At 39.5% G+C, this 14,395-nt stretch overlaps 1 protein-coding gene across 2 annotated transcripts; it reads right to left on the bottom strand.

Moving 5' to 3' along the window:
- Positions 1–58: 58 nt before the first annotated feature.
- Positions 59–7,427, bottom strand: mthfsd (methenyltetrahydrofolate synthetase domain containing). 2 transcript variants are annotated; one of them, XM_034112527.1, is made up of 8 exons: positions 7,275–7,427; positions 6,863–6,966; positions 6,183–6,296; positions 5,658–5,771; positions 5,437–5,527; positions 4,297–4,409; positions 3,731–3,856; positions 59–2,116 (listed from the first exon to the last, which is right to left on the bottom strand). In XM_034112527.1, exons 1-8 carry the CDS (start codon positions 7,300–7,302, stop codon positions 1,370–1,372), a joined length of 1,437 nt encoding a protein of 478 aa, XP_033968418.1. In that variant the 5' UTR covers positions 7,303–7,427; the 3' UTR covers positions 59–1,369. The 2 variants fall into 2 exon arrangements, with proteins under 2 accessions (XP_033968418.1, XP_033968410.1); XM_034112519.1 differs by lacking the exon at positions 6,183–6,296 and adding an exon at positions 6,037–6,150 and having other exon boundaries at positions 7,275–7,425.
- Positions 7,428–14,395: the final 6,968 nt, after the last annotated feature.

Raw genomic sequence — 14,395 nt, 5'->3', positions numbered from 1 at the left:
GATAACAGAAAGACACTGCATTTTTTGTGTGAAAAAAAAAGACACTAAGCTGAACCAGTACAGTCAAAAGCTTTAGTAAAGAATGTTATACAGCAACGTGTTACAAACAGTTAACACTAAACAGCAGCCAGGCCTGGTAGAATCTCCTAAAAGTTGAATGGTGGGGCTGGCTGCATACTCAAACTTGTCTAACTAAACATAATGCCTTGAACATCTACTTCCTAATCAACAAAGGTACAAATATCAACTTTTAAATGTACAATGTGTATTTTCAAAATATCCTGAACAAAACCTTAGTAAAAACCACAGTAAGCAAGTAGAAATCAAAACGTGTAGCTCCAACGAGACTACACAAAGTCCTAAATGTTTAGATGTTTTTAATCTACAAACAGATCATAGTCAAATACACTTTACAATCATGTTGGTTTTATAGAATTCCTAAATCCTGTCTTATGAGCAAGGACAAACTATGCAAAGGTCATATCAAAACTAAAATATGGCTTTTTAAACATCTTCTAAATGTGTCTAACGCCAACATATGCTCAAATGGCAGTCTATTTCAAATGGAGCACATTGTTATTTTTATCTTTTTCAATTGAATAGGAAAAGAATAATGCAATTATGGGCAATCAAATATTAGAGATGCTGTGAACATTGCATGACATTTTAAGAATAGGTAAAAAAAAACCGGGAAGGAAACGAGTTTTGCAAAGCATTTAAAAAAAGTTCATTCGTGAGGTCTATATGGATAGACCAAGGATAATTCTCTAAATGTCACGCTTCCTAGCTCAGGAATCATCCCGATTGTATAAACTTTGTAAATTATGGCGCCATCTTTAACAACAAAAACTAACCAGTTAAAAGGTTTTAAAGTCAAGCAGACAAATCAGTCTGAAAACAAAACGCTCTCTGAGGAGGTAACACTGATAACTGGTTGTAGAAATAAAATGTACTGAACACTTTACAACAGTTAACTCTATACTTGTATTTTTAACAAAGACTGCTGTGAAGAAATTAATTGCAGTCAAATTTTAAATAATTAACCGTCTTAAAGCAATGAAGGTTGTGTGTACACAGACCAGGAGGTGTGGTGGTGTGTCTGGATGCGTGTGTGCAAAAAGGCACATAGGTAAATTATTGTGAAATGGTATGTAAAAAAACCCTTTCTAGGGAAATGCTTTTTCATTTGAACAATTGCATATTCAATTCATATTTAGTTAAGCTCATTAGCCTTAGGGGTCAAATTATATGTCTATGGCCCGAATAACTGATTTCCTCTTGTAGTAAATCCAAAAATATATAAAACAAACTAGATTCTTCTTAAGGCATTTAAGGTTGTTTCACGATAAACTCCTTTGACTGAGTATTGCTATTCCTGCTCAGCCTTTTCATTGGTGTCATTCTCAGCCTCTGGGGGATCAGTTGTATTCTCCGGAGCCGTCGGTGGTCTTTCTCTCCGGTTGGACTGTCCAGCCCTCTTGCCTCCCCGCTGGCTCTTGGCCAGCTCGGCCTGGAGACTGTGGCCATTCAGACTGAGATCCTGCAGAGACTCCAGGGCTACCTCTGCAGCCTGAGGGTCGCTGTAGTCCAGGAAGGCCCGGTGCTGAGCCCCCTGCCAGGTGAGCCTCAGTGGGATGGCCTCCCTCTCTCGGAGGGCCGTCTTCAGCTCACTGACACGCAGCCCAGCAGGGATTCCCCCCAGGTACACCGTGGTCACACTCAGAGGGAGCCTACGCTGAGTTGGGACTTCACTTGCACCCTCCTCTTGATCCTTCTCCCTCACGTTATCACCTCTTCTTCCTCCCCTTCCTCTCTTATTGAATTCTCTGTCATTTTCTCCCCCACCATCTCCTCTGCCTTCTTTCCTCACCCTTGGTGGACGCTGTCTCGGTTTCTGATCTGAATCCCCTATTTTCTCCTGTTTGGACTCTCCCTCATCATCCTGCTGTATGTTTCTCCTTGGCCTCCGTCTGGGTGGCCTTTTGGTTTGACCCGTGTGCAGACCAGGCTCTGTTCCCTCGGGCGCCACGCCCAGAGTTACGTCCTTTCCACACTCTTCCTCCAGCTCACGCAGCTTCTTCAGGACTGGGATCTTCTCCAGCTTTTCTGTGTCCAACTGGAGACACAAAACAGTCTCAGTAGGGTTGAAGGGGAAGGATGTCAAACACACACACCAAACAAATAGACCTCTGAGCCCATACCCACGGAAAAGTCAAATGAATAATCCAAAATCTGATAAGGTAATTGGTATTATTCCATCCTGCTCAGAGCCCATACATAGCAACAGGACAGTTCACTTCCTAAGCAGTTAAAAATAAAGACTGCCCTCTTGATTTGTTGGGCCTGTAAGTGTCTTGGCAGCCTTTGATAGGGAGCCGTCCTGTAAAGGATATACGGGGCTATTGTTTTTGCACTGGCCTGTTTGACCCGAAGTTCCCCTGCCGCTGCAGAGCCAAGCTGGCTGGGCAGAGGAGCCTTTGATGATCAGACATGGCTTTCCTGCCAGTGAGGTCACTGGGTCCCGTTTCCTTACATGCATGTCTTAAGGAGCCCAGAGGTATTGCACACACTCATGGCAGGAATAATGCACCAATAATGTCAAATAAAAGACAAATTATCAGGTGGAACATCTCCACCAGGGTCAGTGAATCAGAAGCAGTTTGGACTAACATTTACATATATACAGTTAATTATCTTATTGGCTGTTTTCTCATGTTTAAAGTATTTTGCTTTTTAATTTTTCTTAAAAGTATGTTTATATAAATCGTTTTCTTACAAATACTGATTAAAAAAGGGTCAATTGAAGGAGAATGAATACGGCAAACATTGATGATGTGGGATTTCATTACATGTCCATGAGAGGGCAGTGTTGCAACAGAGAATCTCTTTACAATCAACTTCTATCTGCTTCATTTGAAAAACATAAAGATCTGCAAGGAGGCGGTTTTAGTCATGGTTTATTTCCTTCATCTTGATGTCCTATTTTTAAACTGACTTTAAAATACACCTGAAATTCAAGTCTGACGAGTATAGAGAGCCGAAGTCCCTCTCTTTCCGGGGGACCTCCATGGGACCTTATTTTGGAAAAGGTATGTATTGAAGTCAATGGCGAGAGAAAGATTATCTTTCGATCCCGTTTGAATTGTGCCACGAATTACACATATGATGTTTGTCAATGTAAAACATAATTTTGCAAGTCAAAAAAATTAAAATGTGTCATAAAACTGGGAAGTAACACTTTTTTTTTGTGAAACGCTCAATGAACTACATCTCCCGCCTCGCACCACACACCAAGACGGCCGTCACGTTGGCACATTTCACTTATTTCTTTCAGAATGAGGCGAAAAGTATTAAAAGAGGTGAAAATCACTACAAGCCTGGGCATGTTGAGAGCTGCAAATACACAAGGGGAGTTAGTCGGTTCCGTAAGAGCCAGCATGCGGGACCGGGATTTGGAGTCTTTCTAGTTGCATAGTCTTATATTTCAACAGTTTTATGACAAACTGTGACTTTTTTGACATGGAAATTATTTTTAAGATTGACAAACATGTGTAATTCGTGGCACAAACGGGATCGAAAGACAAGTTGTCTTGCTCCATTGACTTCAACACTTACTTTTTCCAAAATAAGGTCCCATGGAGGTCCCCGCAAGGGGAGGGACTTCGCCTCCATGCGTGTATACTGGAATACAGTAGAACAAAGCAAAAATAAATAAATCCTTTTAATTTACCTTAGTCCAAATGATTCCCTGTGGTTTGGGGGTCTGGCACTTTGTTTCAATAACTCTGGTGGGTGTGAGGATGTAGTCCACTGTCAGGTCATGACTTTCAATTAACTCCTCAGGAAGGTCCATCACCTGAAAGCATAAATATACCAATAAGAAACAAAAAACAGGTCAGTAATCAAGTGTTTGATTAACAGTCCAATGTAAAAAGAATCTTATTTATTAACAGAAAAGGGAGGTATTTGTTTGAATGATATTCGCAAGTATGAACTTCTAAATGTGAATGTACTAAAATATGAGTAGGGTTGCCCATTTGATATTATTTACGACATTTTACCCACTAAAACACAAACTGATGCACAATAGACAAAGATAAAAGTAAAAACATGTCTCACCAATTGACAAATTGTAATCAATTTTATTGCTAAAGCGTTAATCAGGTTTTCATTTGATAAAGTTAGTCAAAGTAAAGGATAGCTTTAATGGAATAATAGTTTCAACTGTAATAGAGAAGATAAATATTTAAATTCCATGTTCAGAGGTATGAGCTCTGATGAAAAAGAAAGACTAACCTGGCAGTCATGGACGATGGTCACCACCACAGTAGACTCATTGACTGCTCCCATTGACACCATCATGCCGTACTCCAAGTCAGCAAAGCCCTCGCCTTTCCCAATGCGCAAGCCTGCGAAGAGCCATAGAGACATAAGCACCTTTTCAAAGGGAAGTTTTGCCAATGAGATACAAAATAAGTCTACATTCACTGTTAGTGCAGCATTGTTTTGCGAGGACATCAAAGATCTACAAAGTGTAACAAAAAAGTAAAGGTCCTCTAGCTGTAATAAAGTTTCCGATTAATTCATTTGACATAATAATAATAATACATAGGATTTTTATAGCGCTTTTCCGAATGCTCAAATACGCTTCACATAAAATCAGAACAGAAACAGCACAAAGAAAACTGAAGAGGAACACAGATGCAACAACCTGTTAATGAGAACAAAGTGGCATTAAATACAGCCATTTTGAAGTGTGGTCATTATGTTAAACATCTGTTTTACAGCAACACTTTCTCTGAACTTTGAAAATGAGGACCGAAAGGCATTGTATGTGATTTTGTTTTCCACAACTCCCTTTCCTCAGAGGGCGAGAATCACAAGCAATGGAAATATTTTATATTATTTAGCGCTTTAAAAATAAATAAAAACCAAGCTATTCAAGATAACCTACAGAATTTGCTGTGAGCAACTTCGTGTAAACCTATTTTCTTCTACCTTAGCCCATGTGAAAATAATGTATTTTTGGAGCTTTAAGCATCACAAGCGGAGTCCATTCATCTAGTGCAATTATATTTGAGGAGGCTGACCTCTCAAACTGCAACTCTCAACAGAGCAATATAGATTGATTACCGGCACTACAGGTATAGAAAAACAGGTAGGCCTACTAATGTTCTAGGAATTAACTGATCATTTAAAACTTAAATAGATATTTGAAAATGTCTCTTAACCAGCAAAAACAGAGGCCACACATGTGGCTTTAACTACTTTTTATTTGTGGGTGAGTGCGTTTTAATCTCGATTGTTGTCGTTTAAAAATACTTAAATATCCATATGGTGAAACTGGTTTAGGGCTCAACAACACTGAAAAATGAAATAAATAGGTACGTTTTAGGCACATGTTCATATAAATTGGCTATTGCTATAACTGGTCACCTTTCTCGGACACTGCCACAGATCCGACCACCACCAGGTCTACCTTCACCTTTGAATCCAGGCCAACAGGCACACTGAAGTCTTTCACCCCCTACAGGAAGAGGTTTGGAAGAAAGCAAGAGAGAATAAAATATGAATTGAGGAATATTGGGGGGTTTTAAGTCATAATGGCATTTTGGGTGAACATTTGATGGAAATGTGTAAAATCAGCAATTTGAAACCTGGGAAGAAGAGCAGATGCGCAGCTGTTCTTTGCTGGCCCCCTCGGGAGGAGTGATGTTGTTGAAAAGGCCCGTACGAAGACGAGGAGTTGGGACCAATAAAGTCTTCCCAGCCTGTGAAAGATTATCCCAAATGTTAGCCACCAGATATTTACTATCAGTTAATATAATTAGCAGATAATTAATAGATTGAAAGAGGTTCAGTGATTTTTGGTGATAATAATGACTATGAAATGTAACATTTAGCAGATAAGAAATAATTGGTTACACCTCAACAAGTGATATTTAATAAGTTATTGAGTCAAGTAGAGACTTTCTAACACGTGTGGGGCAAATTGACATTTTGTTCTTGGTATGTTTTTCTTCATTGCAGTGCTACCTGAAGCACTGCCAGCCGAGCCCCCTCCAGGGGTTTATCAGGATCCACCTTCACCTCAGCGGCCCCAGTGAACACCGGCAGCTCAGACACTTTGGCACAGGCTGTGAAAGCACCCTGTATGAGAAGAAAGTAGGGAGTTAACTTACTTCCAGAGTGAGAAAGCGAGCCTGCTGCTGGGGCCTGTCTGGGTTAACTTTGACTGTCTTGCTGGACTTGAATTCCTGCAGGTCAGTAAGCCTGTTGCATGTTTGAATTGCACCCTAGGCATAAACAGTAAAGAGACTGCTGTGAAAACCTCCTTCTAGGGATAATATTGTAACAATTTGTTTTCCCATACAGACATATAATTCCTTAAACAACTATCATGTTCAACAATATAAGGAACAAAAAGTTACATTTTTATGAAAATGTTTTTGTACTCGGATAACATTTGCTTTAATTAATAAATGTATGTGTGCTATATCGCAGGCTTTATTGAGCAATTTCACAACATATTACTACTTTGAAAGGTTTTCTAATGCGTGTTATTATAATTAGCTCCGTGTTAAACATCGGTTTTATTGTAACGTATGGTGTCATTACATCCAGCGTCCTGTGTACACGTGGCCCCCATGCAAAAGACAGTGAACAAGCAAAGTGCGTAGAGCACCCTGGATAAAATGTGATTGAATGAATAAACAGATACCAGCCTTCGCAGCCGTGTCGACATTAAAGCCACTGAATATGTGAGTTAACAGAGTCTCTATTTGGAGTATAACTAGTTTAACGTTACATAGGCACACCGTGTGGTCCAGCATGCTCTCTCAGTTAAATAGTTGTAACCCGCCTTGAAATTCGGTATTCTGTTGTGAACAGGCCTGGGGAAGTTGGCCAGATTATTTTCTTCGATGTAGTCCCAAACTTTCTGACGAATGTCCCATTTCGTCGCTCCTGGAGAGAAACAGGCTCAATGTGAAGAAATGCTAACATTAGCCTAACTGCTACACATTAGCATGCGCTCACATTCAAAAATAGCTACAAACCAAACATCCCGAATAGTTAACCTACGGTATTTACTCATACAACATGCTCAATTGTGTTATTGTCGATCCACATTAGTTTCTTCACCATCGGAACAACCAAAGTGAATGTAGTACGACGGAGCAGCATTAGCCAAACATTTCCAAATGCTATACATTATCGTGCATCGACATACATTTTTTTAACCACCAAAAATACTTCACGAATATTCCACTTACCCGGATTTATTTGTATAGCAGGCTCCATTGTATTGTTTGCGAAACAAATTCGTCTCTGGTTTAACACTCGTTATACTCTACACTACACGCAGTTAGGTCCTACACGTGAGTTCAGTAACACAACACTGATGGAACAGCTGCTTGTCACTGTTTATCATTGCTACGGTGGCTCAGAAAAGTCAATTTGAATCAAACGCGAACCTGAAAGCGTCACACGAGGCCCAAAAAGTTGAGCAATGCAAGTTTATTTATATAGCACCTTTCAACACAATTCAAAGTGCTTTACAAAAAATGAAAGACATTAAGTAAATGGCATTTAAAATCAGTCATTCAACAGCAAAGATAATAAAATAAACATTAAAAGAAAAAATACATGGATAAAAGTTACAGATGTGAATAGTTCAATTAAAAGCAGCGGCAAAAAAGGAAAGTCTTCAGCCTGGATTTAAAAGTAGTCAGAGTTGCAGCAGACATGCAGGTTTCTGGGAGTGTGTTCCAGATATTTGGAGCATAATAACTGAATGCTGCTTCTCCGTGTTTAGTTCTGATTCTGGGGACAGAAAGCTGACCAGTCCCTGAAGACCTGAGAGATCTGGATGGTTCATAATTTAGCAGGAGGTCAGAAATGTATTTTGAGCCTAAACCATTCAAAGCTTTATAAACCAGCAGCAGTATTTTGAAATCTATTCTTTGACACACAGGAAGCCAGTGTAAAGACTTCAGAACAGGAGTGATGTGATCCACTTTCTTAGTGTTAGTGAGGACTCGAGCAGCAGCGTGCTGAATTAGCTGCAGCTTCCTAATAGATGTTTTAGTGAGACCTGTAAAGACACCATTACAGTAGTCGAGTCTACTGAACATAAAAGCATGGACAAGTTTTTCCAAATCCTGCTGTGACATTAGTCTTTTAATCCTAGAAATATTCTTTAGGTGATAGTAGGCTGATTTAGTAATTGTTTTAATGTGACTGTTGAAACTCAGGTCACAGTCCATGACTACACCTAGATTTCAGGCTCTATCTGTTGTTTTGAACATTGCAGACTGAAGCTCAGCGCTAACTTTTATACGTTCTGCCTTGGCTCCAAAAACCAGTTGTATCTTTGTTTAATTGGAGAAATTTCTGACACATCCAGTCATTGATTTGTTCAATGCACATACTCAGTGTTTGAATTGGAGCATAGTCTCCTGGTGAAATTGTTACGTAAATTTGTGTGTCATCCGCATATGGTAACTTATTTTGTTGTTTTTCATTATCTGAGCCAGTGGTAGCATGTAGATGTTAAAGAGAAGAGGCCGCAAGATGGAGCCTTGATGAACCCCACGTCATATTTGTCAACTCAGATGTGTATATTTACCTATAGAAACAACGTTTTTTCTGTCCTTTAAGTAGGATTCAAACTGTTTCCGAAAGTCTCACCCAGTTTTCTAGTCGGTCTAGTAATATGTTGTGGTTAACAGTGTCAAACGCAGCACTGAGATCTAATAATACTAACACTGAAGTTCTGCCACTGGATGTAATTGAAGACCTTTACAAGAGCAGTCTCGGTGCTGTGGTTTGGACAAAAGCCTGACTGGAACACATCCAAACAGTTATTTAAATGCAAGTAATTACTCAACTGTTGAAAAACAACTTTTTCAATGATTTTACCTAGAAATGGCAGGTTTGATGGGCCTAGTTGTTCATTACTGAAGCATCTAGATTATTCTTTTTTTAGAGTGGTTTAATGACTGCCGTTTTTAGGGCCTGTGGGAAAACACCTGAGTAAAGAGACTTGTTTACTATGTGAAGTAGATCTGAGGCCATGCAATGAAAAACATCTTTGAAAAAAAATCCTGTTGGAATAATATCATGGCAGGCCTGGTGGATAGAAATGCAGAGGCTACTACTGGGGGGGTTAGTTAGTTAGTCTGTCGACGGTAGCAAACAAGGCACATGCGGTGTTTTTGTTTTTGGTAATGATGTCAGAGAAGAAAGACTGTTGTGAATTTTTCAATTCCAAATTATAAAGGCCAAGTCTCTCTTTATAGATTTCAAAATGAACTGGGAGATTTGTTTTTCGCCACCTGCGGTCAGCTTTTCAACACTCTCTTTTTTCACGGTCATGGCCTTTCTCCATGGAGATATTTTCTTGCCAGTCACTTCCTTTACCTTAGTTGGAGCAATGGTATCTATGACATTTTTAATTTTTTAATTAAAATGATCTACTAGCTCATTTACTGAGATGTTAGCAGGGGCAAGTGTGGAAGAAAAATTCTGAGTAAACATTTCCCTAGTATTTTCAGTTAAATATCGCTTTGTGGTTACCTCTTTTTGAACATTTTTGTGAACAGAGATAGAGCTCTCAAAGAAAACACAGGAATGATCAGAGAGTGCAACATCAGTCACCTCAACCTCAGAGATATTCAGAACCTTTGAGATAATTAAGTCCAGAGTGTGCCCCTTATTGTGCGTGGGCTCCGTCACATGCTGAGTCAGTCCATAGCTATCAAGAACACAAAACAGTTCTTTTGCCCCTCTGTCCTGGGGGTTGTCAACATGGATGTTAAAATCACCAACAATGACTAGACGGTCAAAGTCAAAACACCCTATAGACAGCAGTTCAGTAAAGTCATCAAAAAAGCTTGCACAGTATTTGGGTGGTCTATAGATATTTAGGAACAGAGCTCGAGAGGAGCATTTCAGCTGAAGGGCCACATATTCAAAATAAGCAAAGTTCCCATAAGATGTCTTCCTGCATTGAATGGAATCAGTGAACAAAATAGCAACTCCACCCCCTTTCTTATGCATTCTTTTCTGACTCATAAAACTAAAGTTGGGAGGGGTTGATTCAATTAGAACAGCTGCATTGTTATTTTGTTCAATCCAAGTGTCCGTTAAAAACATAACATCGAGATTGTGCTCAGTGATAAAATCATTGATTACAAATGTTTTTCCTGCTAAAGACCTGACATTTAATAAAGCTAGTTTAAGTTTGTTAAATACACTATCAGTAATATGTTTTTGTGACAAGCTGTTGCTGACATGGAATCACTGCTAAATTTGATAAACTCACACAAACGTTTGAGCACTTCCTGTTTCTAAGCTGATTCACCACTCTTAATCTATTACCTATCAACACAGATATCGGCAAAGCTACTGGCAGGCAGGCAGGGCCCCGGCATGTCTTGGAAAGAGTTGAGAGTGCCATACGCCCTTGAGCCTGGACCTAGTTTGTTGCGTTTTGTACACACACATCCTTATCAGGCTTCGGAGACCGCAGATGCTTTCTTGAAGGGGGGGGGGGGGAGGTGGTTGATGTAGGTAACCATATTTTTTTATTTATTTAACCAGATAAAAAAGCATTGAGATAAAATCTCATTTTCAATGCTGACATGGCCAAGAAGGCAGCAACGTTACACATGACACATAACACAAACATATAAAATACAGAGAACACAACTAAGAACACAAAAGACGAAAAGTAGTCACTACATTGTGCACATTAGGACAGTAAGAAAGGTACACTACTTATTAATGCAAGAGCAGCTGGTGGGAAGGACTTCAGACAACTTCAATTTAAAACATGCTATTGAGAAAAGTGCCCTCAGTTTAAGGCATGATTGAAGGTCATTCCAAGACCAAGGACCATAATAAAAAAGACTCCCTTTTCCAGCCTCAGTCCGCACGGCAGGTACCTGGAACCGTATCCAGGCACTGGATCTGAGGTTGTAAGAGTCACAAACTGGAGCAAATCTGGCACATACTGTATGTACAGTGGAAGCTTACCTAAAATGGCTTTATACATTAATAAAAACCAATGCGGCATCCTACGCATGTAAGTGAGGATCATCCAGTTAGGCTATACAGTTTGCAATGATGAGTCCTATGCATTTGATATATAACGCAGTGCAGCATGGTAGAGTGGGTCAAGTTTGGCCAAAACAGTGGGACAGGCAAATCTATAAATGGTATCACCGTAGTCCAGCTTGGACAGGAATAAGCCAGAGACCAACCTTTTACGGGATGAAGTTGAAAAACAACATTTAAGTCAGAAAAGGAAGCCAAGAGTCAATTTCAATTTCTGTGTTAGAACTTCAATATGGTGTTTGAAGTTCAGATTACTGTCCAACCAAAAGCCCAGATATGTGTAGGTATCGACAAACTCAACAGAGACACCATCAAGGGTGTCAATGGAGAGGCAAGAGGATGCTGACTTGGGATCAAAAAGCTTTGGTTTTCTTACTGTTCAATAGCAGTTTGGAATCAAGAAGTGCATGCTGCAGCATGATAAAATCATATTTTAAATTGGAAACGGCCATATCCAGAGAAGGAGCACATGAATATACAATAGTGTCATCAGCATACATATGATAGGTAAAAAAAATGTGTCTGATTACAAATTGTTGTTTACAAAAAAATTACAAAATTGTTTACATATCATTAAAAGATCAAGGGCCCCAAAATAGAGCCCTGTGGAACTCCCTTCTCCAAGGTGACAGGGTCAGAGACAGTACTACCCAACCTGACGCATTGAGTACGGTCGGTTAGATAACTCTGAAACCAGCAAATGGCATTATGACCGAAACGAGACACCAACATTAGACAGAATGTGGTGATCTACAGTGTCAAATGCTTTGGCTAGGTCAATACACAATGCAACACAAACTAATTTTTATCCAAAGCAGCCTTAATATCGTCTAAGACTTTCAGACTGGCAATCACACTGTGCTTTGATCTGAATCCAGATTGCATAGGGTTAAGGATGTTGTGTGAATTTAAAAAATGTTTTAGCTGAGTAGAAACTAAGGACTCAAGAATCTTTGATAACACAGAAAGATTTGAGATAGGACGATAGTTATTCAACTCAGTGGGATCACCTGCTTTCAAGAGGGGCGATACCAGAGCTTGCTTCCACACAGCTGGCAGTGTGTGAGTGGACAGGGAGAGATTACAAATATCAGTTACTGGTTGTGCTATAATCGGAGCTACAATTCTTAAAAAGAACGGGTCGAGGCCGTCAAGCCCGGCAGACTTTTTAGGATCAATTGAGTGTAAACCCTGTAAGACTTCAGAGACCGAGGAATAAGCTACATCAGAAACAGGGGAGTTAATCTCTTGACTAGGGCTGTGAGTACGACCATTTTAGAGAGTCATGACTTTGCTCATCAAAAATGTGACCAGCCTTTTTGAAGTGAGCATTGAAAGCATTAGACATACCATCTGAATCTGAAATAAAAGAACCACTGACCTTCAGTTTTTGTGGGATACTAGAAACATTCTTGTTCTGAAGTGATTTAATTGTTTTCCAGAATTTAGAATGGTCATTAAAACAATCAGTGGTTAAGCTCAGATAGTAATCAGCTCTAGCTTTTTTAATAAGGGCTGAACATTTCTTTCTGAGGACACGAAAAAGAAGCCAGTCATCACTAGGGTTAGACTTTCTAGCTAAGGACCATTGCTTATTTCGATCATGAATGATATCAGATAGTTCTCTAGTAAACCATGGAGTGTTCCTATTCTTAACTCTGAATTTTCTAAGGGGGGCGTGTCTATTAATAATCGATAAAAAGTGATCAATACAAAATTGGAAGGCAACATCGACAGATGGAATTAACGCTATGAAGTGCCATTTAACCTCCGCCAGATCGTGTAGGAAAGCCTGCTCAGAAAAGTGTTTGAAGCAGCGCCTGAGCACAATAAGGCCCTTGGCTTTGGGCAACTTAGTGCTCCTAACGCAAGCAATAGTGCAATGCTCACTGATATCATTAGGAAAAACACCAACAGACACATACTTATGAGCTGCATTTGTTAGAATGACATCTATAAGGGTATCGTTATTGGGTTTGGCAGGGTTTATTCTAGTGGGACTATCAATAAGCTGAGTTAAGTTCAAAGAATCACAAACCTGCTTAAACTGTGAAGATTTATCACTCAACCAGTCCCAATTTAAATCACCCAATAATATGATTTCAGAAGAAAACGTAGACAACAATTCAGTAGGGCTAGTAATTGCATCCATGATGGCTGATGGAGGCCTATAACAGCCAATAACAGTGAGAGGAGCATTTGCTATAGTTATTTGGACTGCTAGCAACTCAAATAGCCTTGGAATTTAAATTGAGTGAAGGACAGAGCACTGTAGTTTCTCAGCAGTGTATATTGCAACACCACCAGCTCAGACCTTATGATCCGCTCTGAATACATTATATCCATCAATGTGAATAACAATGTCATGACAGACGGTTTTAACCAGGTTTCAGAAACTACAACAATATCAGGCTTAGCAACTAAAAACCAGGTCTTGAACACATCTAATTTGGGCACTAGGCTTCTTGCATTAACATGCAGAAAACCCAATCCTTGCCTAAAGCTAAACTGTTGGCAAATGCAGGTTTAACAAACCCGTATTACTGAACTGTTTTGTAATATCAGTTCTTATCGTGAGTATTTCTAGGAGTTTGTTTGACTCCAATTCCAACTAAGCTGTTGAAGGAAGTTTTTCCATTAATTAGCACTTCTTTATTAAATATTATGAATATGTCTTTATTATCAGGCTATGTCCCACAATCATTCAAAGTAGCAGTGATAAAACCACTTCTTAAAAACTGAAGTTATTGTACTTGGCCCGAAGAATCTACGAAACAAATTATCTAAAGATATACTAACTATGGATAGCATTAATTTGGCCTCCAGTGAGACTGTAAGGAATCTTGGTGTTATATTTGATCAGGATTTATCCTTTAACGCCCACATAAAATCAATTTCAAGGACCGCCTACTTCCATCTACGTAACATTGCAAAAATCAGGCATATCTTGCCTCAAAACGATGCAGAGAAACTAGTCCATGCATTTGTTACTTCTAGGCTGGATTATTGTAACTCTTTATTATCAGGGAGTACCAAGAAGTCAGTCAAGTCGCTTCAGCTGATTCAAAATGCTGCGGCTCGTGTACTAACCAGAGTTAGGAAAAGGAACCACATTACTCCTGTTCTGGCTGCCTTACACTGGCTCCCTATAGAACACAGGATAGAATTTAAAAGTCTTCTTCTCACCTACAAAGCCCTTAATGGGCAGGCGCCATCTTACCTTAAAGAACTCATTATACCCTACTGTCCTACTAGGGCATTGCGTTCCAAGAAT

This window comes from Pseudochaenichthys georgianus, chromosome 3 (assembly GCF_902827115.2).
Source record: "Pseudochaenichthys georgianus chromosome 3, fPseGeo1.2, whole genome shotgun sequence".
NCBI lineage: Eukaryota > Metazoa > Chordata > Actinopteri > Perciformes > Channichthyidae > Pseudochaenichthys > Pseudochaenichthys georgianus.
Note: the sequence above shows the minus strand (reverse complement) of the source record. Positions and strands in the feature narration are given on the sequence as shown.